Source organism: Ascaphus truei, chromosome 5 (genome assembly GCF_040206685.1).
Source record: "Ascaphus truei isolate aAscTru1 chromosome 5, aAscTru1.hap1, whole genome shotgun sequence".
Taxonomy (NCBI): domain Eukaryota; kingdom Metazoa; phylum Chordata; class Amphibia; order Anura; family Ascaphidae; genus Ascaphus; species Ascaphus truei.
In genome coordinates this window covers 180441363-180469246 of record NC_134487.1, presented here as the reverse complement: position 1 = coordinate 180469246, position 27884 = coordinate 180441363, and the positions used below count along the sequence as shown (strand labels likewise).

The 27884-nt window shown below is 48.4% G+C and overlaps 1 protein-coding gene across 2 annotated transcripts in view; it reads right to left on the bottom strand.

Annotated features, from left to right (window-relative positions):
* LOC142495635 (tetraspanin-15-like) overlaps window positions 1-26622 on the bottom strand; it is a 126566-nt gene extending 99944 nt beyond the window's left edge. The window contains exon 1 of one of the 2 annotated variants that reach the window (XM_075601360.1): window positions 26386-26622. In XM_075601360.1, the coding sequence (XP_075457475.1) occupies window positions 26386-26472 (87 nt within the window). In that variant the 5' untranslated portion in view covers window positions 26473-26622. The remainder of the gene's footprint in view (window positions 1-26385) is intronic. The other variant, XM_075601359.1, reaches the window with a different exon arrangement.
* Between the last annotated feature and the right edge of the window lie 1262 nt (window positions 26623-27884).

Below are 27884 nucleotides of genomic sequence, written 5' to 3'. Positions count from 1 at the left end.
ATGGTAGTTGCCACTGTCACTAAAATTAACTTTCACAGGTTCTGGAAAAAAAAAGCTACATTAAAAAGCCGCTACATCGTGTCCTGGTGACATTTCGGTGTTCGATTGGCTTGCGGAGACAAGGATAACCCGGTGGCCTTGCTGTTCTCCTGGAAAAGTATTTTTATTTTTGCCCATGAGAGTAAATGGTTAATTTCCCAGTAACCGGAGGTTCCAGGAAACGCAGCACCGCGGTTCAGCTTAGCAGGACCCCCCTCCCACGGCCTAAATTTTCTGTGTTTAGAAATATTTCCAAGATACACTGTATTATTACTATTTACATATATTATTGGAATGTTAATGGCTTAGAACAAATACAGTATGCGCCCATTTTTTGTTATCATCAAATTTGAATCTACCATAGCTAAATAAAGTATAGAACATTTCACTTTCCCATCGAAATTGTAATAAAAATATATTGAAAAAGGTCAAGGTGGAACTAAAACACTGACGGCGCTTTAAATAAATGAACCCTTGCATTGTAAGTATCTGGAAGAAAGTGCTGACACTGATGGATGAAGAGGTGTTTTCACAAGGAGTTGTGTCACAAAATATTAGGGAAAGGTTATATAAACCATCAAAAGCATTTGGTAACGGGGAGAGAGGAGGCACAACTGGACACCCAGCACCGCCAGGATGTCAGGAAAAGTAAACAGAGGGAAGCCTGGTCCCCCACCCCGGGGGATCCCCCTCCACCTGTCCTGGAGATTCCGTTTAGGGACTCTGGTTTGTTTTTATTCAGCTGGGGAAGCAGTTCCATGTCTCCTGCGGGATGCCCCACTCTTACGCATCCACTTGTTTGTCTCCAGGTCTGGGGATCTTCTCTACTGCGATCCGTTCCGACGCCCTTCTCTGCCTCGGAGGTGGCGGGGGGTCCGCTATCCTCCCCTCTCCTCCTCCTCAGCCAGAGGGAGGCCCAGCACCTTGATAAAGCGAGGGATGTCATCAGTGTATGAGATGGAGTGGAGTCTTCCATTTGCTAGCACCACCAGTTTGAAGGGGAAACCCCAGCGGTATCTTATGTTCCGGCATCTGAGCATCTCGGTAAGGGGTCTCATCTCACTCCTGCGTTCGATCGTGGCCCGCGACAGATCACTGAAGACCTGGAATTGGACATTTTTGAAGGCGAGTTCCCCTTTTCTTCTGCTAGCGGCTAAGACCTTTTCTTTGGCAGTAAAAGAGTGGAATCTCACTATTATGTCTCTTGCCCTTTTGGGGTCCGCCGATTTTGGGCCCGGCGCCCTGTGGGCCCTATCTATTTCTACTAGTTCTTGGGCAAGTTCCGGCTCCAGGAATGTAAAATGTCCGGCATATTTCGGAACCGGAGGTTTTGCCTCCGGTCCCTATTCTCCTGATCTTCGATTTGGTCTTTAAGGGCCCGTATCTCGTGGCCCATCCGGCACATGTCGTCCTCCATAGCAGACTGTGTTCTGAATAGTTCCTCCACTTTTTGGTCCAGGTTATCTGTTCTCTCTGTGAGAGAGTTTATTTATGCATTGAATCCCTTAATTTGCGGAGGCGAGGTCTTCCTGAAACCCTCGCCTCATTCTTAAAAATAGTTCCTCCATACAGTATATTCTTTATTTAATGCTCCCTGGTGTATCTCTTGTGCAACTATTGAGTCCCGGCTGCCTCCTTGGCTGCGTTCAATGGAAGGCTTTGATGTATATTTTAAACCTTGTTAAAATCTCAATAAAAAGAACATTGGCAGAGAGGCAGGCAGGATAATTACAAACAATTCTGATAGTGTGTGAGAAACCCCATATCCGCATTAAGTCCTCTTGTTTTGGTGTCAGAGCCTTATCATTCTGAGTTCAAATGTTTTCCGTTCTTGGGTGCGTTTAAACATTCCATTGAGGATTTAGATTTTTAAATCATTTATGGAATGATCTGGTTGTGAGAAATGATGTCCCACGGGTGAGCAGTATCTTCCTTCTTCGCGGTGTTGTATACAGTATAGTGTCTGTATTGTGTGTCTTGACTAGTTTGTCTCTCCTTTGTCATCTAGAGGATTCACAGAAGTTGGGACTATATTGCTTTCTCGATTTACCTTGATTCGAGGCACTGCTTATTTGTATCATTTGATTCACAATCTGTCCACCTGGTTGTGCCCTATGTTCAATTGTTTCTCTCTACAATTTGTATTTATTTTTTTAATATTGGTAATATATCTTGACAAATTGCCAAAATAGCTACTCGCCCACAGGCCACTGGCCCCGCACCGTGGCCCTGTCTCCCAATTTAAAAAAATTGAATAAATTCCTAATAAGAACTAATAACATTATTTTTTGATAACATCGTTTATTAACTGTATTACATTTATAGAATACTACAATGTGTCATTGTTACATAGTTACCTAGTAGATGAGGTTGGAAAATAATTAAATTTAGATGACAGATACTTTATCCTATATCCCTACTTACAGTATATTGATCCAGAGGAAGGCAAACAAAAAACCCCAGTGTCAAATCATGCAATGATATCTCATAAGGGGGAAAATAAATTCCTTCCTGACTCCACGAATTGGCAATCGGAGTTCTCCCTGGATCAGCATCCTTCTTATGTTTACTTATTAATCATATCCCCTCTTAGACGCCTCTTTTCTAATGTGAATAAATCTAATTGAGCTAGCCTCTCCTCATAGAAATACATGTACTATATTAAAATGTATGAATGAGAATTTATATCAAAACAATATATCACGTAGAGAAAGGGGGCACAGCTGATTATTTAGCTGTCGGATCGTGAGAATGTGTCCGCATCGGTGGTACACAGAGTGTCAGTGCGTGGTGACGTCAGCAGACTGCCCTCATCCCTGCTCGGTGCTCAAAGCGTTTTAATAGACAGGAAACAGAGAAGGGAACACAGAGAAATCTCCCTCCTTTCCTACCGCTACTATTCTCTTAGGCTGCGGTCCCAGTGCGTTCTACAGCGCACAAGCACTGCCCCCCAATCTATCCAGGCCAAGTACATGCGTTGGCGCACATTTAGCAGCCGTGCTATACTGCAAGTTTTCTCTCATACAATTTTTTTGTATGTGGAACTTGCGACGGAAGCGTGGCCACGCCTCCCGCCGGCAGTTCAGCCAATGAGGGCGAACCAGCCGTGTGAAGTCATGGCCACGCCCACGCAAAAACCCCACCACGCCCCCTCCCGTCGCAAACTCTCCCTCTCTCCCAGGTCCGCAATCCGCGGTGAAGCGCTGTGCACGCGCTGCCCCCCCCCCCCCCGCCGGGCGTGCGTGCTAAAGAACGCACTGGGACCGCAGCCTAAGGCAGACTCTGGGTGTATTGTGCTGGTGGGGTTGAGCTGCTGCTGAGTTATTGAAATCATTACTATCAGGGAATACCCACCCCATCTCTCCTGTCCGCTCACAGTTAATCCTACAGCTGCAGGGCTTCATTAATCAATTCTGCAGTGACATCAGCCACCTCCTGTCTCTCACCAAACCCTCTCCTCTTGCTCTCTCACCCCTCCTCTCACCTACCAGGCTTCGATGGAGCTGGGCAGCAGAGGAGGAGGACGGCGGGTCCCGGCCGAAGAGGACTCACACTAAAAATGTATTTATAAAACAAATGCCATCGCTAAAAAATAAATATATTTGTCTAATAGCGTCCCCAAAAATGAAGGAAAGGAGGAGCACACAGGAGACTTGATTTGAGTTTTGAAAAACTTCAATAAGGTGTTCACAGCATCAGAGCTTTAGTACAGATAACGTTTCAGGACTAATGTGTCACTTCCTCAGACCCAACCCAATTAGTGTTTACTATTATTGTATATTATATTATATTATAGTATAATTACTGCACAGCTCACACACACAGACCATGACATCCCCAACTCACACACACAGACCCTGACCAGCACAGCTCACACACACAGACCATGACATCCCCAACTCACAAACACAGACCCTGACCTGCACAACTCACACACATACCCTGACCAGCAGAGGTCACACACACACACAGACCAGCACAGTACACACACACCGACCCTAACCTACACAGCTCACACACACAAAGACCCTGACCAGCACAGCTCACACACACAGACCCTGAAAATTGCAGCTCACACACCCAGACCCTGACCAGCACAGCACACACACACACACACACACACACACACACACACACACACACACACACACACACACACACACACACACACACACACACACACACCCTGACCGGCACAGCTCACACACAGATCCTGACCTGCACAGCTCAAACACACCGACCCTGACCTGCACAGCTCACACACACAGACCCCGACCTGCACAGCTCACACACAGACCCTGACCTGCACAGCTCACACACAGATCCTGACCTGCACAGCTCACACACAGACCCTGACCTGCACAGATCAAACACACAGACCCTGACCTGCACAGCTCACACACACAAACCCTGACCTGCACAGCTCACACACACAGACCCTGACCTGCACAGCTCACACACAGACCCTGACCTGCACAGCTCACACACACATACAGACCCTGACCTGCACAACTCACACACACAGACCCTGACTAGCACAGCTCACACACACAGACCCTGACCAGCACAGCTCACACACACAGACCCTGACCAGCACAGCTCACACACACAGACCCTGACCTGCACAGCTCACACACAGACCCTGACCTGCACAGCTCACACACACAGACCCTGACCTGCACAGCTCACACACACAGACCCTGACCTGCACAGCTCACACACAGACCCTGACCTGCACAGCTCACACACACAGACCCTGACCTGCACAGCTCACACACAGACCCTGACTAGCACAGCTCACACACACAGACCCTGACCTGCACAGCTCACACCACACACAGACCCTGACCTGCACAGCTCTCACACAGACCCTGACCTGCACAGCTCTCACACAGACCCTGACCTGCACAGCTCACACACACAGACCCTGACCAGCACAGCTCACACACACACAGACCCTGATCTGCACAGCTCACACACACAGACCCTGACCTGCACAGCTCACACACAGACCCTGACCTGCACAGCTCACACGCAGACCCTGACCTGCACAGCTCACACACACAGACCCTGACCTGCACAGCTCACACCACACACAGACCCTGACCTGCACAGCTCACACACACAAACCCTGACCTGCACAGCTCACACACACAGACTCTGACCTGCACAGCTCACACACAGACCCCGACCTGCACAGCTCACACACACAGACCCTGACCTGCACAGCTCACACACAGACCCTGACCTGCACAGCTCACACACACAGACCCTGACCTGCACAGCTCACACACACAGACCCTGACCTGCACAGCTCACACACAGACCCTGACCTGCACAGCTCACACACAAAGACCCTGACCTGCACAGCTCACACACAGACCCTGACCTGCACAGCTCACACACACACACACACACAGACCCTGACCTGCACAGCTCACACACAAAGACCCTGACCTGCACAGCTCACACACAGACCCTGACCTGCACAGCTCACACACATAGACCCTGACCTGCACAGCTCACACACAGACCCTGACCTGCACAGCTCACACACAAAGACCCTGACCTGCACAGCTCACACACAGACCCTGACCTGCACAGCTCACACACAGACCCTGACCTGCACAGCTCACACACAAAGACCCTGACCTGCACAGCTCACACACAGACCCTGACCTGCACAGCTCACACACACACACACACACAGACCCTGACCTGCACAGCTCACACACAAAGACCCTGACCTGCACAGCTCACACACAGACCCTGACCTGCACAGCTCACACACATAGACCCTGACCTGCACAGCTCACACACAGACCCTGACCTGCACAGCTCACACACAAAGACTCTGACCTGCACAGCTCACACACAGACCCTGACCTGCACAGCTCACACACATAGACCCTGACCTGCACAGCTCACACACAGACCCTGACCTGCACAGCTCACACACAAAGACCCTGACCTGCACAGCTCACACACAGACCCTGACCTGCACAGCTCACACACACACACACACACAGACCCTGACCTGCACAGCTCACACACAAAGACCCTGACCTGCACAGCTCACACACAGACCCGGACCTGCACAGCTCACACACACACACACACACACAAAGACCCTGACCTGCACAGCTCACACACACAGACCCTGCCTGACCTGCACAGCTCACACACAGACCCTGACCTGCACAGCTCACACACAGATCCTGACCTGCACAGCTCACACACAGATCCTGACCTGCACAGCTCACACACAGACCCTGACCTGCACAGCTCACACACAGACCCTGACCTGCACAGCTCACACACACAGACCCTGACCTGCACAACTCACACACAGACCCTGACCTGCACAGCTCACACACACAGATCCTGACCTGCACAGCTCACACACACAGACCCTGCCTGACCTGCACAGCTCACACACAGACCCTGACCTGCACAGCTCACACACAGATCCTGACCTGCACAGCTCACACACAGACCCTGACCTGCACAGCTCACACACACACACACACACAGACCCTGACCTGCACAGCTCACACACAAAGACCCTGACCTGCACAGCTCACACACAGACCCTGACCTGCACAGCTCACACACACACACACACAAAGACCCTGACCTGCACAGCTCACACACACAGACCCTGCCTGACCTGCACAGCTCACACACAGACCCTGACCTGCACAGCTCACACACACAGACCCTGACCTGCACAGCTCACACACAGATCCTGACCTGCACAGCTCACACACAGATCCTGACCTGCACAGCTCACACACAGACCCTGACCTGCACAGCTCACACACAGACCCTGACCTGCACAGCTCACACAACACAGAGACCCTGACCTGCACAGCTCACACACAGACCCTGACCTGCACAGCTCACAAAACACACAGACCCTGACCTGCACAGCTCACACACACAGACCCTGACCTGCACAGCTCACACACACAGACCCTGACCTGCACAGCTCTCACACACAGACCCTGACCTGCACAGCTCACACACACAGACCCTGACCAGCACAGCTCACACACACAGACCCTGATCTGCACAGCTCACACACATAGACCCTGACCTGCATAGCTCACACACAGACCCTGACCTGCACAGCTCACACACACAGACCCTGACCAGCACAGCTCACACACACAGACCCTGATCTGCACAGCTCACACACATAGACCCTGACCTGCATAGCTCACACACAGACCCTGACCTGCACAGCTCACACACACAGACCCTGACCAGCACAGCTCACACACACACAGACCCTGACCTGCACAGCTCACACACAGACCCTGACCTGCACAGCTCACACACAGATCCTGACCTGCACAGCTCACACACAGACCCTGTCCAGCACAGGTCACACACACAGACCCTGACCTGCACAGTTCACACACAGACCCTGACCTGCACAGCTCACACACAGACCCTGACCTGCACAGCTCACACACAGACCCTGACCTGCACAGCTCACATCACACACAGACCCTGACCTGCACAGCTCACACACAGACCCTGACCTGCACAGCTCACATCACACACAGACCCTGACCTGCACAGCTCACACACACAACCCCTGACCTGCACAGCTCACACACACAGACCCTGACCTGCACAGCTCACACACAGACCCTGACCTGCACAGCTCACCCACACAGACCCTGACCTGCACAGCTCACACACAGACCCTGACCTGCACATCTCACACACACAGACCCTGACCTGCACAGCTCACACACAGACCCTGACCTGCACAGCTCACATCACACACAGACCCTGACCTGCACAGCTCACACACACAACCCCTGACCTGCACAGCTCACACACACAGACCTTGACCTGCACAGCTCACACACAGACTCTGACCTGCACAGCTCACACACAGACCCTGACCTGCACAGCTCACACACACAGACCCCGACCTGCACAGCTCACACACAGACCCTGACCTGCACAGCTCAAACACACAGACCCTGACCTGCACAGCTCACACACACAGACCCTGACCTACACAGCTCACACACAGACCCTGACCTGCACAGCTCACACACATAGACCCTAACCTGCACAGCTCACACACAGACCCTGACCTGCACAGCTCACACACAAAGACCCTGACCTGCACAGCTCACACACAGACCCTGACCTGCACAGCTCACACACACAGACCCTGCCTGACCTGCACAGCTCACACACAGACCCTGACCTGCACAGCTCACACACACAGACCCTGACCTGCACAGCTCAAGCACACAGACCCTGACCTGCACAGCTCACACACACAGACCCTGACCTGCACAGCTCACACACAGACCCTGACCTGCACAGCTCACACAGATCCTGACCTGCACAGCTCACACACAGAGACCCTGCCTGACCTGCACAGCTCACACACAGACCCTGACCTGCACAGCTCACACAGATCCTGACCTGCACAGCTCACACACAGATCCTGACCTGCACAGCTCACACACACAGACCCTGACCTGCACAGCTCACACACACAGACCCTGACCTGCACAGCTCACACACACAGACCCTGACCTGCACAGCTCACACACACAGACCCTGACCTGCACAGCTCACACACACAGACCCTGACCTGCACAGCTCACACACACAGACCCTGACCTGCACAGCTCAAGCACACAGACCCTGACCTGCACAGCTCACACACAGACCCTGACCTGCACAGCTCACACACAGACCCTGACCTGCACAGCTCAAACACACAGACCCTGACCTGCACAGCTCACACACACAGACCCTGACCTGCACAGCTCACACACAGACCCTGACCTGCACAGCTCACACACAAAGACCCTGACCTGCACAGCTCACACACACAGACCCTGCCTGACCTGCACAGCTCACACACAGACCCTGACCTGCACAGCTCAAGCACACAGACCCTGACATGCACAGCTCACACACACAGACCCTGCCTGACCTGCACAGCTCACACACAGACCCTGACCTGCACAGCTCACACACAGACCCTGACCTGCACAGCTCACACACAGATCCTGACCTGCACAGCTCACACACAGATCCTGACCTGCACAGCTCACACACACAGACCCTGACCTGCACAGCTCACACACAGACCCTGACCTGCACAGCTCACACACAGACCCTGACCTGCACAGCTCACACACAGACCCTGACCTGCACAGCTCACACACAGATCCTGACCTGCACAGCTCACACACAGATCCTGACCTGCACAGCTCACACACACAGACCCCGACCTGCACAGCTCACACACACAGACCCTGACCTGCACAGCTCACACACACAGACCCTGACCTGCACAGCTCACACACAGACCCTGACCTGCACAGCTCACACACGGACCCTGACCTGCACAGCTCACACACACAGACCCTGATCATCACAGCTCACACACACAGACCCTGACCTGCACAGCTCACACACGGACCCTGACCTGCACAGCTCACACACACAGACCCTGATCATCACAGCTCACACACACAGACCCTGACCTGCACAGCTCACACACACAGACCCTGATCATCACAGCTCACACACACAGACCCTGACCTACACAACTCACACACACAGACCCTGACCTGCACAGCTCTCACACACAGACCCTGACCTGCACAGCTCACACACAGACCCTGACCAGCACAGCTCACACACACAGACCCTGACCTGCACAGCTCAAACACACAGACCCTGACCTGCACAGCTCACACACACAGACCCTGCCTGACCTGCACAGCTCACACAAAGACTCTGACCTGCACAGCTCACACACAGACCCTGACCAGCACAGCTCAAACACACAGACCCTGACCTGCACAGCTCACACACACAGACCCTGACCTGCACAGCTCACACACAGACCCTGACCAGCACAGCTCACACACACAGACCCTGACCTGCACAGCTCAAACACACAGACCCTGACCTGCACAGCTCACACACACAGACCCTGCCTGACCTGCACAGCTCACACAAAGACTCTGACCTGCACAGCTCACACACAGACCCTGACCAGCACAGCTCACACACACAGACCCTGACCTGCACAGCTCAAACACACAGACCCTGACCTGCACAGCTCACACACACAGACCCTGACCTGCACAGCTCACACACACAGACCCTGACCTGCACAGCTCACACACAGACCCTGACCTGCACAGCTCACACACACAGACTCTGACCTGCACAGCTCACACACACAGACCCTGACCTGCACAGCTCACACACACAGACCCTGACCTGCACAGCTCACACAAAGACTCTGACCTGCACAGCTCACACACAGACCCTGACCAGCACAGCTCACACACACAGACCCTGACCTGCACAGCTCAAACACACAGACCCTGACCTGCACAGCTCACACACACAGACCCTGACCTGCACAGCTCAAACACACAGACCCTGACCTGCACAGCTCACACACAGACCCTGTCCTGCACAGCTCACACACACAGACCCTGACCTGCACAGCTCACACACAGACCCTGACATGCACAGCTCACACACAGACCCTGACCTGCACAGCTCACACACAGACCCTGACCTGCACAGCTCAAACACACAGACCCTGATCATCACAGCTCACACACAGACCCTGTCCTGCACAGCTCACACACACAGACCCTGACCTGCACAGCTCACACACAGACCCTGACCTGCACAGCTCAAACACACAGACCCTGATCATCACAGCTCACACACAGACCCTGACCTGCACAGCTCACACACACAGACCCTGACCTGCACAGCTCACACACACAGATCCTGACCTGCACAGCCCACACACAGACCCTGACCTGCACAGCTCACACACACACACACACACAGACCCTGACCTGCACAGCCCACACACAGACCCTGACCTGCACAGCTCTCACACACACACACACACACAGACCCTGACCTGCACAGCTCACACACACAGACCCTGACCTGCACAGCTCACACACACAGATCCTGACCTGCACAGCCCACACACAGACCCTGACCTGCACAGCTCACACACACACACACACACAGACCCTGACCTGCACAGCCCACACACAGACCCTGACCTGCACAGCTCTCACACACACACACACACACAGACCCTGACCTACACAGCTCACACACACACACACAGACCCTGACCAGCACAACTCACACACAGACTTTGACCTACACAACAGACACTGACCTACACAACTAACTCACACACATACTCATACACCAATAGGAGGGGCTGTGAGGAGCAGGTATGCTTACAGACACAGGCACAGGGGCTGTGAGGAGAATGGCACAGCAGCTCTGGTCTTGCAGTTATTGGCCCTGCCCCCTTTTCTCTGCAGCCGGGACATTTGAAAGCTTTTAAACTAAGTCCTCGGGCATGGTCAGTGCTTATGTGCTGACCCGTGCTGCTGCTCGGCACTGAGCCCATGCAGCCGCAATGAGAGCGGCTTTAGCAGGGACTCGCGCACGCGTCAGCACGCTTGGGGAAGCGTGTGTCTGACGGAGTTTTGAAATTTCCCCGCTTGCCTTAGCGCAGAGCCGATCACGTGAGCGGTTCGCCCAATGAGGACGAACCAGGTCCGTGACGTCACTGGCCCGCCCCCGTCCCGCCCCCTGACGGCACACTGTATAAGGCCAGGGAAAGCACTTTCCCTGAGCCTCAGCGCGCCTCCGCACTGTTTGGGGCACTATGTCCCAGGCCTAATTGTCGAGAAGATCTTCCCCCGGCACTCGTCCTGCTGCGTTCTGTCTTGCTCCTCCGCTCCGTGGTCCTCCTCAGTCCTGCTTCCAAACTCGCCAAGTGGTAATCTAACTCGCCTCAGGCAAGTGGGTTTGTGGAGCCCTGTATATACACAGCTCAACCCCATTATAACGCGGTGCTTTGGGTCCAAAGAATCACATCACGTTATAAGCGGATCGCGTTAGAAATAATGTACAATTGTATGTATTGTACAATAAAGTATTTAAAATACCAATAATCGTGTTGTTAAGTATTCAGAAATACGAAAATTGTGAGCCACGTTTGCATCGTGTTATCAGCGGATTTCCGTTGTAACGGATCGCGTTATAACGGGGTTGAGCTGTATAGCGCAAATAAAAATATCACTTGTGAGCACATTCACATGTCAGACAGGTCTGCAACCCTGCTTTTCGCCATTATCACCTAGCATACAGTGCTTCCACTGCAGCAAGGGATTCTGGGAAAAAACATGCAAATTTTGACCCACCATAACTTATGATATATACTGTATATATATATACATACACACGCGTGCATGCTTGCGTGTGTATATAAGTCTGAAAAAATGTTTGTGTATTTGTGCCCCACAGCACATTGGCCTGCGGGGTGACGTCATGGCCACACCTACGCAGGCCGTGACAGTCACACCACACTCACACCGCGTGCGCCTCTGGACCGACCCGCACTCTCCAGCACCCGCCGCCTCCCGCCTCTCACCCTGCGCCGCACTCTCCACCCCGCCGACACACTCACCGCACTCACGCCGCCGCCGCCTCTCACATCACGCCGCCGCCTTCCGCCCGCCCACTCGTCTCTTCTCCGCCGCGAGCGCCGGGGGGGGCGGGGCATGGGGAAGAAGGGGAAGAAGAAGCCAACGGTGAGGCCAGGCCGGGGTCCTGCGAGCAGGTAGCACCCCCCCCCCCCCAATCAGCAGCTCCGCGCAGGGGGGGGTGGGGGGGGAAGCGTCAGGACAAACACAGCCTCCCCGTGTCCCCATTCCTCCGCACGTCTGCGGGAGGGGGGGGGGGCAGTCATGAGATAGGGGGGGCAACACCAGACTGACTGCCACACACACACTGACTGCCTGTCACACACACTGACTGCCTGACGCACACACACACACACACACACACACTGACTGCCTGTCACACACACTGACTGCCTGTCACACACACTGACTGCCTGTCACACACACTGACTGCCTGTCACACACACTGACTGCCTGTCACACACACTGACTGCCTGTCACACACACTGACTGCCTGTCACACACACTGACTGCCTGACGCACACACACACACACACACACACACACTGACTGCCTGTCACACACACTGACTGCCTGTCACACACACTGACTGCCTGTCACACACACTGACTGCCTGTCACACACACTGACTGCCTGTCACACACACTGACTGCCTGACGCACACACACACACACACACACACACTGACTGCCTGTCACACACACTGACTGCCTGTCACACACACTGACTGCCTGTCACACACACTGACTGCCTGACGCACACACACACACACACACTGACTGGCTGACGCACACACAAACACTGGCTGACGCACACACACACTGACTGACGTACACACACACACTGACTGACGCGCACACACACACACACACACACACACACTGACTGACGCGCACACACACTGACTGACGCGCACACACACTGATTGACGCGCACACACACTGACTGACGCGCACACACACTGACTGACGCGCACACACACTGACTGACGTGCACATACAGACTGACGCGCACACACACTGACTGACACGCACACACACCGACTGACGCAAGCACACACACTGACTGACGTACACACACACAGACGCACACACACAAACACTGCCGCACACACACTGCATGAAGCTGTAAAGAGGGGGGGGGGGAAACGGATTGATGTGAACGGGGGACAAACCGAGAGGGGGAGACGGGGGGGGGGGGGAAGGGAGAGAGAGGGGGGGAAGGGAGAGAGAGGGGGGGAAGGGAGAGAGAGGGGGGACAGAGAGGGGGAAGGGAGAGAGGCGGGGAAGGGAGAGAGATAGAGAGGGGGATGGGAGATAGAGAGGAGGAGGGGAGAGAGAGAGTGGAGTGGGAACATTACATGCCGGGTGTATCAGCTAGTGTGTATATATGTATATGTACACATACATATGTACACATATATATGTATATGTACACATACATACACACAGTGTTCGACAATCATATACATTTACACGCCCGGGGCGAGGGGATTTAACCTCCGGCCGAGTAAATAGTGGCCCAAGCAGCACATGTGTTTGTTTTTTTAAATTTCCCTGCTCGCGCTAAAATTTCCCTGCTCGCGCTAAAAAAAAAAAAAAAAAATCCCTCTACCTGACAGCTAATTGGTGCGCGCTCCCAGGCTTTGTGGGCGCTCGGCCAGGCTCTATATGAGCCCGCCCCCAACGAGCGGCCATTTTTTTTTACATGGAGGACACAGTAAGTATTATCTGTGCCTTAGCCCTGTCCCCGGCGCTCCCGCTGCCCGCAGTTATGGAGGTGGTAGCGTGGGTGTTCTCCTGTCCCCGGCGCTCCCCCCTGTGACAGTCCATCAGGTCCCCGCTTCCCCCTGTCACCGCGTGACAGCCCGCGGGGCAGGAGATGGGAGCGGGGGTGTTCTCCTGTCACCGCTTCCCCCTGTCACCGCGTGACAGCCCGCGGGGCAGGAGATGGGAGCGGGGGTGTTCTCCTGTCACTGCTTCCCCCTGTAACCGCGTGACAGCCCGCGGGGCAGGAGATGGGAGCGGGGGTGTTCTCCTGTCACCGCTTCCCCCTGTAACCGCGTGACAGCCCGCGGGGCAGGAGATGGGAGCGGGGGTGTTCTCCTGTCACTGCTTCCCCCTGTCACCGCGTGACAGCCCGCGGGGCAGGAGATGGGAGCGGGGGTGTTCTCCTGTCACTGCTTCCCCCTGTCACCGCGTGACAGCCCGCGGGGCAGGAGATGGGAGCGGGGGTGTTCTCCTGTCACTGCTTCCCCCTGTCACCGCGTGACAGCCCGCGGGGCAGGAGATGGTAGTGGGGATGTCCCTCATGTCCCCGCTTCCCTCTGATCCCCGCTCACGTGCCCGGTGCTCCCGCTGCCTGCATGGAGGTGGTAGCGGGGGGTTTCTTCCCCACACCGCTGTCCCCGCTGCTCCCGCTGCTGGTCGCGGCCTTTCCTCTGTTCCGACCCCCCCCGTCTGTGTAGAGTGAGTGTGTGTGTGTGTGTGTATATATGGGAAAGTGTGTGTGTGTGTGTGTGTGTGTGTATATATGGGAAAGTGTGTGTGTGTGTGTGTGTGTGTGTGTGTGTGTGTGTGTGTGTGTGTGTGTGTGTGTGTGTGTGTGTGTGTGTGTGTGTGTGTGTGTGTGTGTGTGTGTGTGTGTGAGAAAGTGTGTGTATATGGGAGTGTGTGTGTGTGTATATGGGAGTGTGTGTGTATTTGGGAGTGTGTGTTTGTTTGGGAGTGTGTGTGTTTGTTTGGGAGTGTGTGTGTTTGTTTGGGAGTGTGTGTGTTTGTTTGGGAGTGTGTGTGTATTGTTAATTATCTGATCATGGAGTTTAAACTCATTACATATCGCTGTTAGCTCAGTTTTGTCCAATGTGGAACTGCATCTTTACAACATAATTTTGTGTTGCTGAACCACACACATTTAGTCATTGAACAGTGCAGAGTGGCAGCCAATCTGCAGCAGTGGATTTGTCGTGTGGTAGGCAGGTTCAAAACCCATTGTCAGCAAATCTTTCCATGCACAAACAAACAAAAAAATACATTGTAAGCTCATGTGGTCAGAGCTGTATTGTGCTGCACAAATGTATACTATTTGTTTGCCTTGTGACTGGCATGGTTTTTCAAGACTTTACACGCTAACACAATCAACCTGCAGACACTTGTAAGACAGGGGCAAACATGACTGAAAATTATAGCGGGAAGGTATTCAGAGTAACATTCCTTAGTAATGTGAGAAGCCTCGATAATTAAATCAGATTTAGATGTACAGATCTCGTCATAGGACAATTTAGACGAGGGGAAGGGCATTACAAGGTTATTTAATCTGCAGTTTGACAAATAAGAGGCAGCAGACAAGTCCAAGGCCACTTCCCGAAATTCTAAAAACAAAGGTTTGTCCGACTTTAAAAAAAAAAAAGGGCATTGAAATGTAACCCATCACTGCAATTAGTTCACTGAGATTTAACCCATGTAACATCTCACCGAATGTCTGTTCGCAATATCAAAACGTGGAAGCACGGAGTACACAGCAAAAAACAATTACTGCTTAAATATCTATTCAGTTAAGATGCTTGAAAAAACAGAACAGGACTGAGGTAACGTTTTGGGGCAGCAAACCCTTTGTCAGAACATTCCCTAGTACCAAGGGCAGTAATTGCTTTTTGCTGTATGCTCCAAGCTTCCACTATGTGTTGCATATATCGTGGTAGTGGTGGATTAACATAAAAGCCCCACCCTGCATGGTTCCAGCCCCAGCATGCTACTTATGTTTTTGTTGTAAATTTTACGCCGCCAGCTAATTCCAGTATCTCCACAATATCATCCTGAATGGCACGCTGCCGACTCAAACTTAACTTGAAGACTGAGCTCCTTATACTTCTTCCCAAGCCATGCCACTTTCCCCATTACTGTCAATAGCACTAGCATACCCCCTGTAAAGTAAGCACATTGCATAGTTGTCACATTATCCTCTCACATTCAAGCTGTCACTAACACCTGTAGATTTGTATTCTGTAACATTGCTTAGATACACCTATTCATCTGTCGCTCTACTACTAAAACTCTAGCCATGACCTCATTCTCTCCCGACTTGGCTATTGTAACCGTCTACTGTATGGCCCTCCTGCCTCTCATATTTCTCCACTACAAGCTATCCTAAACACTCCTGCTAGAATTACTGCATTCTCTCCTAAATCTGTCTCTTCTGCAGTCCCGCTGAAACCCCTGTCTTGGCTTCCCATTAAATGCCACATTACCATATGAAATGTGGCACTGTTTAACTTGAAAAAAAAAAAAAAATATCGAACTTTTTTTTGAGAGCTAATAATCTAATTTAATTATGCAAATAAGTTTATTGTCCAGGTATCTTCAAGTGAAATATAAGTGACTCTATTGGTAGATTTATAAGGTACTTTACTAAGACTCTCCAGCAAAACCTATATTCCAAGGTCTAAAAATAGATTCTACTCTGGCAAAATTCGACAGAACTTTTTCAAAGTTCGATTAAAAATTGTCAATTTTTTGTTTCTTTGGTATGACTTTGGCAATGTTGTTTTAACATTTTTGGCTACAAAGTTCTAGTGAATGTTTAGAATATTTCTGTAAATTTAAATTAAACATGGGCAAACTGAATTTGCCTCATGTTCTGCTCAAGGATGTATTTATTCAGTCTGCCCCTTTTCTATCTAAAGCCCTGTTCCGACTGTAGCCTTTTTAACTTATTGCGCCTCACCTGTTGAATACCTTTCCCCTCAATATCCATCAGGCACTGTCTCTCTTCACGTTCAAGACCTGTCTCAAAACTCATCTTTTTAAGCATTTCAGTAGTTCCAAAGTACTCACGCCTTGCATACGCACGTACATAACTCCGTCTCAGTAAGTTCTCCCTACATACCACTTAGGGTCTTATTCCATATCAGCTGAAACAACCAATCAGGCCATTTTCAGCTGAAATTCCCCATTGACTGTAACGGATATTAGCCACTTTGGCAGATATCGAATAAGCATCTTAAACGGTAAAATAATTCTGTTGGTCCAATTTCTATAAAAAAGCATCTGAAATGTAACCCATCTCTGCATTAGTGCCAACTTAAGACTACTAGCTCTTATGTCCATTTTGTAGAACCTCTCATGTTATTTTGTTGAGTCTATTACTGCTGTGAAGCGCTGTATACATAATAATAATAATAATGATGATGATAACAATAAAAACTACTGTATTTATATAGCGCTTTTCTCCAAAATGGGACTCAAAGCACTTCACAGTTACAAAAAGGGAAAATGAAGAAAACATTTAAGGTTATAAAAGAGACCAAACACAAGGAAAGATGCCATACAGCATGGGACGGTATTATAGCTATTAAATGGTGGACAGGCTGTGGTTCATTAATTAAATGGAGATATACTGTATATATATCAGAAAAGTGCCAAACGCGCAGAATGTCAAGATAAGGTAATCAACTTGAGAAAATAGTAGTATTCAATCCATCTACTTCCTTGCTGCATGCGTCAATAGAAGGTGCTCTGTTCTCCCACCAGACAATTGATACGTATACTGTAGATTGGCCACACTAGATGTGGTGTCTCTCTATACCAGGCCTGCACAACTTGTACAGTGAGAAGGGCCGAACTGCTCCAAGGAAAAGAGATTTGGGCCGCACAGGTAAAATCATCATCATCATATCTCCCCAGCACCCCTCATCATCATCATCATCATCATCCTCACATCTCCCCCAGCACCCCTCATCAACCCTTGCGAGACTCCCCATTTATCTCTTATACCCTCATCTCTCCCCCCCACCCACACACATAATACTCCCCCTACACAAACACACAATACCCCCTTGCACAACACACACATCCCACCCCTCTCCTGCATCTCACATCACCCCCCCTGCACCTCGAATCACCCCCTCCCCGCCCCCGATATGCCTACCTCTGTTTGCCCTGGTTGCCGTCGGAGGCGGCGGCGGCAGAGCAGGCAGGACTGCATGCATGCACTCGCTCTAGCAAGCAGCAGGCACCGCAAGTGCCTCACTGCTAGAGCGCGCTACTACCCTGCAGTCCTGAGAGCAGACTTGGGGGGGCCACGTGTTGTGCAGGCCTGCTCTATACTGTACGTGCATTCCACATCTTGGAGGAGTGAAATCTGTGCAACACTTTTTGAAGTGGAATAACACTTTACCCAGCATGCTATGTGTGTTTCTACTATCTAGTATCCTATTTATACTACAGCATAATTATTTTCTATGTGAGTCTGGGTTCTATCGTCAAGTATGTGGTACTGCTATGGTTACTAGATTTGATCCATCATTTGCCAACCTCTATATGGGGTATTGGGAGGAGGTGTTGTATGGTGTCGGTGTATCTCCTCCACAACTAGTTTTGTGGAAGAGATATATCGAGGAGATCATCATGATCATTTGGAATGGGGATATGGAATCCCTTATTAGATTTGTTTCTGGGTTGAATACAAACAAATTCAACTTAAGTTTCACTATGAGTCTTTAGGGACTAAGGCTATATTCTTGGATCTAGAGATTTATATTCTTAATAATGACATTTGCACTAGAACAAACTTTAAAGAAGTCAGTGTGAACGCCTATTTAGATCCTATGAGTAACCATGATCAAAAATGGATTAAGAACATCCCTTGTAAGGCAAAGAAATTGTACGGATGTCTCTCAGTATGTAGAACAGGCCACGCTTTAAAAGACATATGAAAAGAAAAATATAATAAGGAAATTGTTGAACAGGCCTATCATAGAGCATCCAAACAAGATAGAGCTACCCTATTGAAATATAATAAGACTACTCCTGGTGACGGACAGGACCAGCGAGGGAGTGACTTGCGCTCCGGTCTCCGCCCCCTGACCTCAGTGACACGCGCGGGTCGGCGCACACTCAGTCCCGCCTCTGTTCCTGATCAGGCTGCATCATAGGGCACACCTGTGTGCACCAGCAGCCTATAGGACTCGGTTTCCTGTATCTCCTGCCCTTCCTGTTGATCCTGCCGCTGCCTGACCCTGCTTCGTCTGCTTGGACCTGCTTGGACTCCGCACCTCTCCGTCCAAGTCCTGCTTGGACTCTGCACCTCTCTATTCCTGAACCTGGCTACGCACCCTGACGATCCGCTACTCTCTACTCCTGAACCTGGCTACGCACCTGACGATCCGCTACTCTCCAGTCCTGATCCGGCAAGTACCCTCAACTACTCTCACATCTCTAATCCTGACCTGGCTTGCATGACCAATCTACGTTCTAGGCGCGCCCGCGTGGCTGTGGGTTGGCGTTACTCAATTCCCTACCTCAGCACCACGGTCGCGCTTCGTTTGTGGTGAACTACGCGTTACAATACTCCTATTTCTGGGGAGGTATTTCTTTAACGATTTTTAACCCAGTTTTATTTTGATTGATTAAACTACTCTTAGCATATTTGGCTAGGCTATATTATGTGTGTATTTGGCCACATGTATTATATATGCACTTTTTTGACAGTTGTATGGGCATATCATACATGATTAAGGTGTTTTTATTGTATTTATTCACACACTTTCCTATGTCTGTAGTGTTTTGTTTTGTATATTTGTATAATCTATGTTTGTTTTTATGAGGACAACATACACTATCATCTTAGCCTGTATTGGTTTCACATAATTGCATCATCACATCAATGCAATCAGGCGGAGTGTAAATCTAGATTAGTGATTGCACATTTTTAAAGTATATGTAGTATATATCATATATTTTCTATTTTTTTAATTACAATATATTTCTTTAGTAACAAATGAATTTCCTTTTTGTATACTTTTTCATTCATTTATATATTTTTTATATTTAATTTCAAGCACTTTTTAGAGTGCTAATTATGGCTATTTGTGCTAAGGAAGTCACACTATTTTATTTGGCATGGATGGAATTTGTATGCTGCACTCATTTGTTAAGATGTAATTTATCATATGTAGAATGATTGGCCACAGCTTTTTGATTAATCGTGTGATACTATTCACCGAATGGTATAACTACAAGTACCCTGGTCTCTGTGACGTCTGCCCTGAAGAACCACGTTTGTGCGAAACGCGTTGAGGTCGTCATTGCTAATTGGAATGTCAATACGCAAGCGGTGGTAAGGGATCTCCTGGTCAGCTATTGAGCAGCGGAGGTTCCCCCATCTCAGCGTTCGCACGCGCAGTCGCCTCACAGTGAATCAGCTGTTGAGCCTTTTATTGTGATCCCCATATTTCTCGAGTGCTGCCAGCAGTGTGTTCGGGGACCTAGTGCACTGGGTCCCATCAGAATCACAGCTTTGGACCTTTCTGCTCTCACTGGGACTGCATGGAGCTCATTTTTACTTATTTCAATGTAAGTTTGTGATATGTTTGTGTGTTTTTTAATACACCTTCTGCCTTTCACTCTGGTGCGCTGTGCCTTTTTTGAAGATAAATACACACATATACATCACTGCCATTAATTCACTAAGATTTGCCCATTAAACATATCACTACTATTAGTTCACTTTTGTCCTATGTGGGACTTCCCCTTTAAACCCTTAATGCCTTCTTTTGTCATTGAACGGTATGAGGCAAATTTGCATCATTCATCCTTCAGGGGCTAAAGGCAGTGGTTCAAATAGCTCTCTGCTACTGAAATGATAATGCATGCCCTCACTCATGTCTCAACTACTGCAACCTTTTCCTTACTGGTCTCCCTGCCCTGCAGATCTCCGCCTACAATCTATTCCAAATGCTGCTGCGAGGATAACGTCACTCTCCTCTTGCTCATTCTCATCTTCTCTCCTCCTGAAAACTCTCTGTTGGCTCCCTATTAAATTGCACGTTCACTACAAAATTATTCTCTCTTCCAAAGCGCTCAACTCCGCTGCCCTTCCTTATATCTCAACTTCAAACTCTCCCTATACACCTACTGGCTTTCCACACTCTGCTCAGACCGGTCTCTCTACGCACCCGTGTCAAAACAGGTCTATTACATGCTTCCGACATCTCTGGAGCTCCCTCCAACTCAACATCAAAACTTATCTGGAAGCTCACCTGTTAAACAATGCGTTTAAAGAACCCTTGATCACCACTACTCGCGAACTACAGTATGCTCTTATACACTGTGGAAGAAATAAAACCCTGCTCCGTACTTTAGGGTAACAGCCGACCAGAAGGCTTTTAGTACATACTGCGTAGCTACAAGAGAACATATAATAGTCAAACCTGAGTGAATAATCTGGGCATTGAAATCTTTCTCCTAAACATCTACTTTTAAAACCTAGCCAAGGAGACGTGCATGATTTCACAACGTCTTACGATATGGGGCCTATACTTTGCGTTCCGGCACCTAAACTATTATTCACTATACAAATTGGAAATAGACAAGACCTGTTTACACCATTCGCAGACTCGGGGTCTCGTGTTCTTTAGCATATATCTCCCTGTTTCCATATTCTAATGCAGGGGTGCGCAAACTGGGGGACGCAAGAGTTTTTTTGGGGGGGGGGCATGGCAGTTACAGGGGCACTGCGCTCTTCAGCACGAGGACTCTGTAAACTCTTGCAAGGCTTCATCCACGCGTCTGCATGGCGATGGGCGTTAAATGACGCCACAGTCATGTGACGTCATATGACCCAGCGGCGTCATTTGACGCCGTATTAAATGTAAGGGGGCGTGACCCAGGAAGAGAGTAGGCACGGGGGGGTGCAGCGCAGGAAGTTTGCACACCCCTGTTCTAAGAAAAAAGTTAAGCAAAATATGTGGTTAATCTAAGTAAAGCATAGAGCATTTTCCTGTAAACACAGCCCTTGACCACCTGCTAGTTACCCACAATACATTTCTGCAGCAAATCTTGCTTTTTACCCATAACCCAACACTGTAGCTAAATATGAATTTTTATTCCACAACACACTCCAACCAATGTACCTAGAATTCCTCCTACTGTTTCTGTTGGTCTCCCCACATGCCGACTAGATGGTAAGCTCTGTGTTGTACCTATTTCTTATGCCCTGTACCTGATGTGTGTATTGTACCTATTTCTGAATGTGTGCGAGTGTAGGAGAGCACCGCCTGTCTCCTATTGGTTGAAGTGCAGAATCTTCAGCCAATTACAACTGTAGCCCCAATTGCCTGGCTATGAATGGTGTCACATCAGATTAATCCATGAAGTAAATGCTCAGTCTCTCAGGCATATAGATGGTGAGAGTGGAAGTGCTGGCGGGGTGTGGATGAAAGTACAGTATGGAAATGGGCGCCAGGAATGTTTACAAAACAAAAAGGTGTTTATTGAACAGCCGTCCAATAAACAGTTCACATAGACATTCACAATACACGTGGCAAATAATACTTTCAGAAAATCCTCCTCTAGTGGGTTCCAGTCCTATCCAGGAGGAGGTACATAGGCTTAGTTACCCGATGCATAAGGACTAAGGCCGCGCTTATAGCGACGGCGACACGACGGGTGACGTCGCCGTCGCCACAGGCGAAAGTTATATTTCAATGTGCGGCGGCGGCGGCGGCAATGTTCCTGGCATTGTCACGAGGCAACAGCCCTTGAAAAATCAAATATTGCTGGCTACCAGTTTTCGCAAGGGCGACGTTGCTCCGTCGCGCTTAATATAAGCGCACGCGGCGGCAATGCATTTGTTTTCGGGCGACGTCGACGGCACTATAAGCGCGGCTTTAGTAGAATAGCTTGCACAGAGACAGTGATATGAGAAAATTACCGGCTAATTGCGCCAATCCAGTGGGAGTACATGTTGCAGTATGGACAAATGTGACAGGGTAGTTCCCCTGTTTAATAAGTTATGCAGGGGAAACTTATGTGTAGCTACTGAGTCCAGCAGTGAGCTGGTTAGATAATTAACCAGCTTTCATCTGTCTCGTTAGGAGGGTTTAAAAGCCTGGATCTCTCTCTGGTCTGAGTACAGATATTGTGTGTACTTGTTGCCTAGGGACATCAGAGCATGCAGACCTCTAGAGACTCCAATATGCTTGTGAACTGAACTTTTGCCTAGTAAAACCCTAATCTTTATATTGCTGCAACTTGGCTGAGGAAAAGCCTATGCTTGTGTTTATGGCATTTTGGCCTACATTTATTTGTTCCAAAAATGTCTGATTTCACCTATGCACGCATCCTACAGCAACCCATGAGGACAAGGCGGCACCCTTCTCCTGTAAACATAGACTTCCTGATCTTTTAACAGGTGCTAGCTAATGACTGGGGAATGTTATTAAAACTAGAAAACAAACAGTTGCGTAGACATATTTATTAGCTGCAGGCTCGACACATAGAAACTCTATATACAGGACACATTGAGAACCCCAGTCAGAACTCTGAAGAACCTAGCAATGGTTATACATTATATATCTGTGCTTCCAATGGTGAAATCACTGGACTCACTTGTAAGAAAGGGAGGGATGAACCCTAGTGTATCCCCCTTTCAGAAACTAGTGGCCATCCAAGAGGGGGCTACACAGCAGCTTGAAGATCAATTACTAATTTGATAAGTAGGGACTTTATCATCACTTAAATACAAATAAATCTAGAAATACAAGTGTTTTCTTGATGGAATGATCTTTGCGTAAAATTATTTGCATGTGCTATGGAACCTTCATAGCAGGTACTCACTTGTTAGCTGCTACATCCCACGTTGGCAGAACAATGAAGGGTACCTATTTTTGTGTCCAATGTTAAAGGGTCTGGAATAAACGCTTTTTTAAAGAGAAATATGTATGGGGAAAAAAAAGTATTGGTACTCTAGTCTACCCCATAGTACCATCATACCTTAATCAAAGCTATCATGGAAGCCTTGAATGCATTGCAGAGGCCTGTCAGGGAGCCAATTGTTTAATGTTTGGTAATAAAAGAGCGCTTCAATGTAGATAAGAGGGTTTAGTTTACTAGAAAACATAGTTTTATCTGACAAAAGGTCAGGGAAGTTGGAATTGCATCTTTTCATAATTATAAAGTGTCACAATAGCAGTGTTCCGGCAGCACACACACCAACTGATAACACCTAACTGGGAGGGAAGCCTTGACATCCCTTCATCTTTCCTTGAGTTGTTGAAGGCCCCAAAAGTACGGAAGGGGTTAATACTGTGTTTGATGCCTGTAACTAAGGATAAAGCCATGACACATTTGCCAAACAAACAAATGAGATATCCTTTCACACACAGGCACAAGATACAGGTGGTGATTTCCATCTGATAAAACACTACCTGACTAAAATCTACACTTATAGTGTCGGAGACGTCAGGCTGCGGTCGCTGGAAAAATCAAATTGAGATGACTTCAAGCCGTCGCTCCGTCGCGTCACGCTTACTGTAAGCGCACGCCGTCGCCGGCACTATAAGCGCAGCCTAAGGAGTTTTTTCACAAAAGTTGGATCAGTTCAATTCCTGCCCTGAAGAGCTTGCAATCTAATTCTGGCTCAGAGAGGCAAAGGTTAATCCAGGGAGATCTCAAACAAAAGGTCTGACCACTTTTAGCACAAATAAAAGCTACTCTGCCACCTTGTGCCTTGCCCGACGCTCCAGTACAGGAAAAGGTTAATAACGGCATGATACAGGAACAAATCCATCTTATGAATAAAACAACAAATTAGATCTATATATAAAATCTTTGTATGTGCACACATGACAAATTAATATAAATAAATATATATATTTTTAAATGGTGGCACTCCACTAACGGCAGAAACATTACTGGGTGCACTAAACAAGGTTGGGTAATACACTATAGGAAAGAATAAGAACTCACAGATCTTATAAAGTTGTGGGAAACAATTAAATAAAAATCGACATTCGGTTCCAATAAAGTAACTTTCTGTATACTGTATATATTCATATACACGTTTGTGTATATAGGTTTCAGTCACAGATAACATTCCAGGATGCACTGTTTTTAAGTTAAACCTTCCTTGCTTTATCCGTTGTAACATTGCCGGAATGAGAGATCAGCGTATCTCGAAAGCTCGCACAAATAAATGCATTTTGTTAGCCACAGAACGGTATCGTCTATTAATTTTTGATTATTAATCTCGGCTAACATGGTACAGATACCACCACACACACACACGCGTGTATATATATATATATAGGAATATACAGGAATATTTACAGTTGCTATATATATATATATATATATATATATATAGTGCAGAATAAATGAGTTCATTCATCATTCTGCACTATCGCAACTGGACTAACACGGCTATTTTCTGCTTTATATATATATATATATATATATATATATATATATATATATATATATAATCAAAAAATAAATAGATGATACCGTTCTGTGGCTAACGAAATGCTTTTATTTGTGCGAGCTTTCGCGATACACTGATCTCTTCTTCCGGCGATGTTACAGAACGGTATCATCTATTTATTTTTTGATTATTGAAGCTCGGCTAACACGGTACTGATACCTCTACATATATATATATATATATATATATATATATATATATATATATATACATACATATATACTGTACACACATACACTAGTTTAATACATACTGTATAACTATATATCTCATGTCATATAATGTTTACACACACATACAGTATGTAGTGAGAGTGACATCAACCTTCGATCTTTACTGTAGACACTGTACTGTAGATGGATAGCTTCCACCACTGGGAGCAGAGAGCAGACAATTAAGCTCTCCTCTGCCTTATTAAGTGCAATAAGGCAGCAGCAGGTCAGTATCAGGTGCTGGATCCAGAGCCTGCTACACTGGTACAGTATTTAGAGCACTGACTTCCTCCTGCATATCAAACACACAAAAAAACACGGTCACCTACCGAGAAGAGGGTGGCATAGAAGGAGAGGGAGAATTTCAGGCAGTAGTAGCAGCGCAGGTCATATCTTGTGCTGGGATTTCCAGGCATGCCTGAAGCTGTAAAACAAGGCGACCCCTCTTGTTTTACTGGACAAGGGATACGCTCTCTGTCCCAGACGTCATTGTCTCAGCTACTGTGAGAGACACAACTTCCGCTTGTGGAAGAGAAAGTACTTGGAAGGGAGGGCACAAGCACAGCAAGCTCGGTAATCCTACACCCTGCAACAGGACTTTGGTCAAATCAACACATTTTCCCATTCAAATGCAACAAACAAAAACATTGTCCCGCAAAGCTTCCCAATCTCGTTGATTTCAATTCACAGACTTTACCATCTCTGTCCCTGTCTATTTACCTATCTATAATATATGGCTATATCACATTAACCCTTTGTCAATTGATGACCCTTCTGGCAGTGAAAGGCTTGTGATGAGAGTAGCTGGGCACATCAATGTTGTGATTTTCCTATAGCTGCAGCATGAATGTGCTGTGTTTTATTAATAGAAGAGTCCCAGACCCACAGAGCTTACCATTGAATGACTTGTAAGATGTTGTGGGAATCTGTGAGAATGATATGCATAGGGAGCTAAAAGTGACCCATGCACTGAGCTTACTTGACATGACAGTACCCAGAATCCTTCTCTGCTGCTTAACCACTCGGTAACCGTAATTAAGATTAGTATTGCTCGCCATTTACAGTATGACTGCAGGTATGTTACTTATAAATTATCTGACCGTTATGTCATCTTTTTTTAAATGTCACACCCAGTTTGCACTTATTTGAACCATTGAATTTTCAATTTGGTAAAAAATGCTGGGGAAAGTGCTCAATCCCCACACCCCTCCCCATATTTATTTTTTTACTTAATAGAATATGAAATGGTGAAAATCGGTGCAAACTGGGAGTGAAATTAAAAAAAATATGACATCATGGTCAGATCATTTATAAACAACATACCTGCCCACCGTCGTTGTTTCCAGTATTTTTGGAGGTCACCTGGCAACCCTATCATGTGACTACAGGGTGAGTAAATCAGGTGGAAGACATGCAGTTACACTCATGGCTATTTTATGTATGCTGTCAGACAAAACAAATCAACCTCAAACCACTTGCAAAAAAACATTATTGCTTTTAAACATGCTCCTGCAGGAAGAATAAGTTATTTCCAGACGGTTTCCCCAGTGCATAATTACTAATATACTGAATTTCAGCTGTCAGCCAGGATGTTCCCATCCAGCATTGCAGGCATGTGCCTATAAATTTCTCAGCATGCTGGTACTTTCCAGGGTGATTGCCTCAGCACAAAAATACATAAACCACTCCTGGCAATATAACAGATAAGATTGAGCCCATCCGTCATACCGAGTGAAGATTAAATACACATGAACTAAGATGTGAAGTTAAACCAGCAATCCCACCAGAAGCCTACATGAGTTTAACTCACATAAAGTTAGCATTTTGC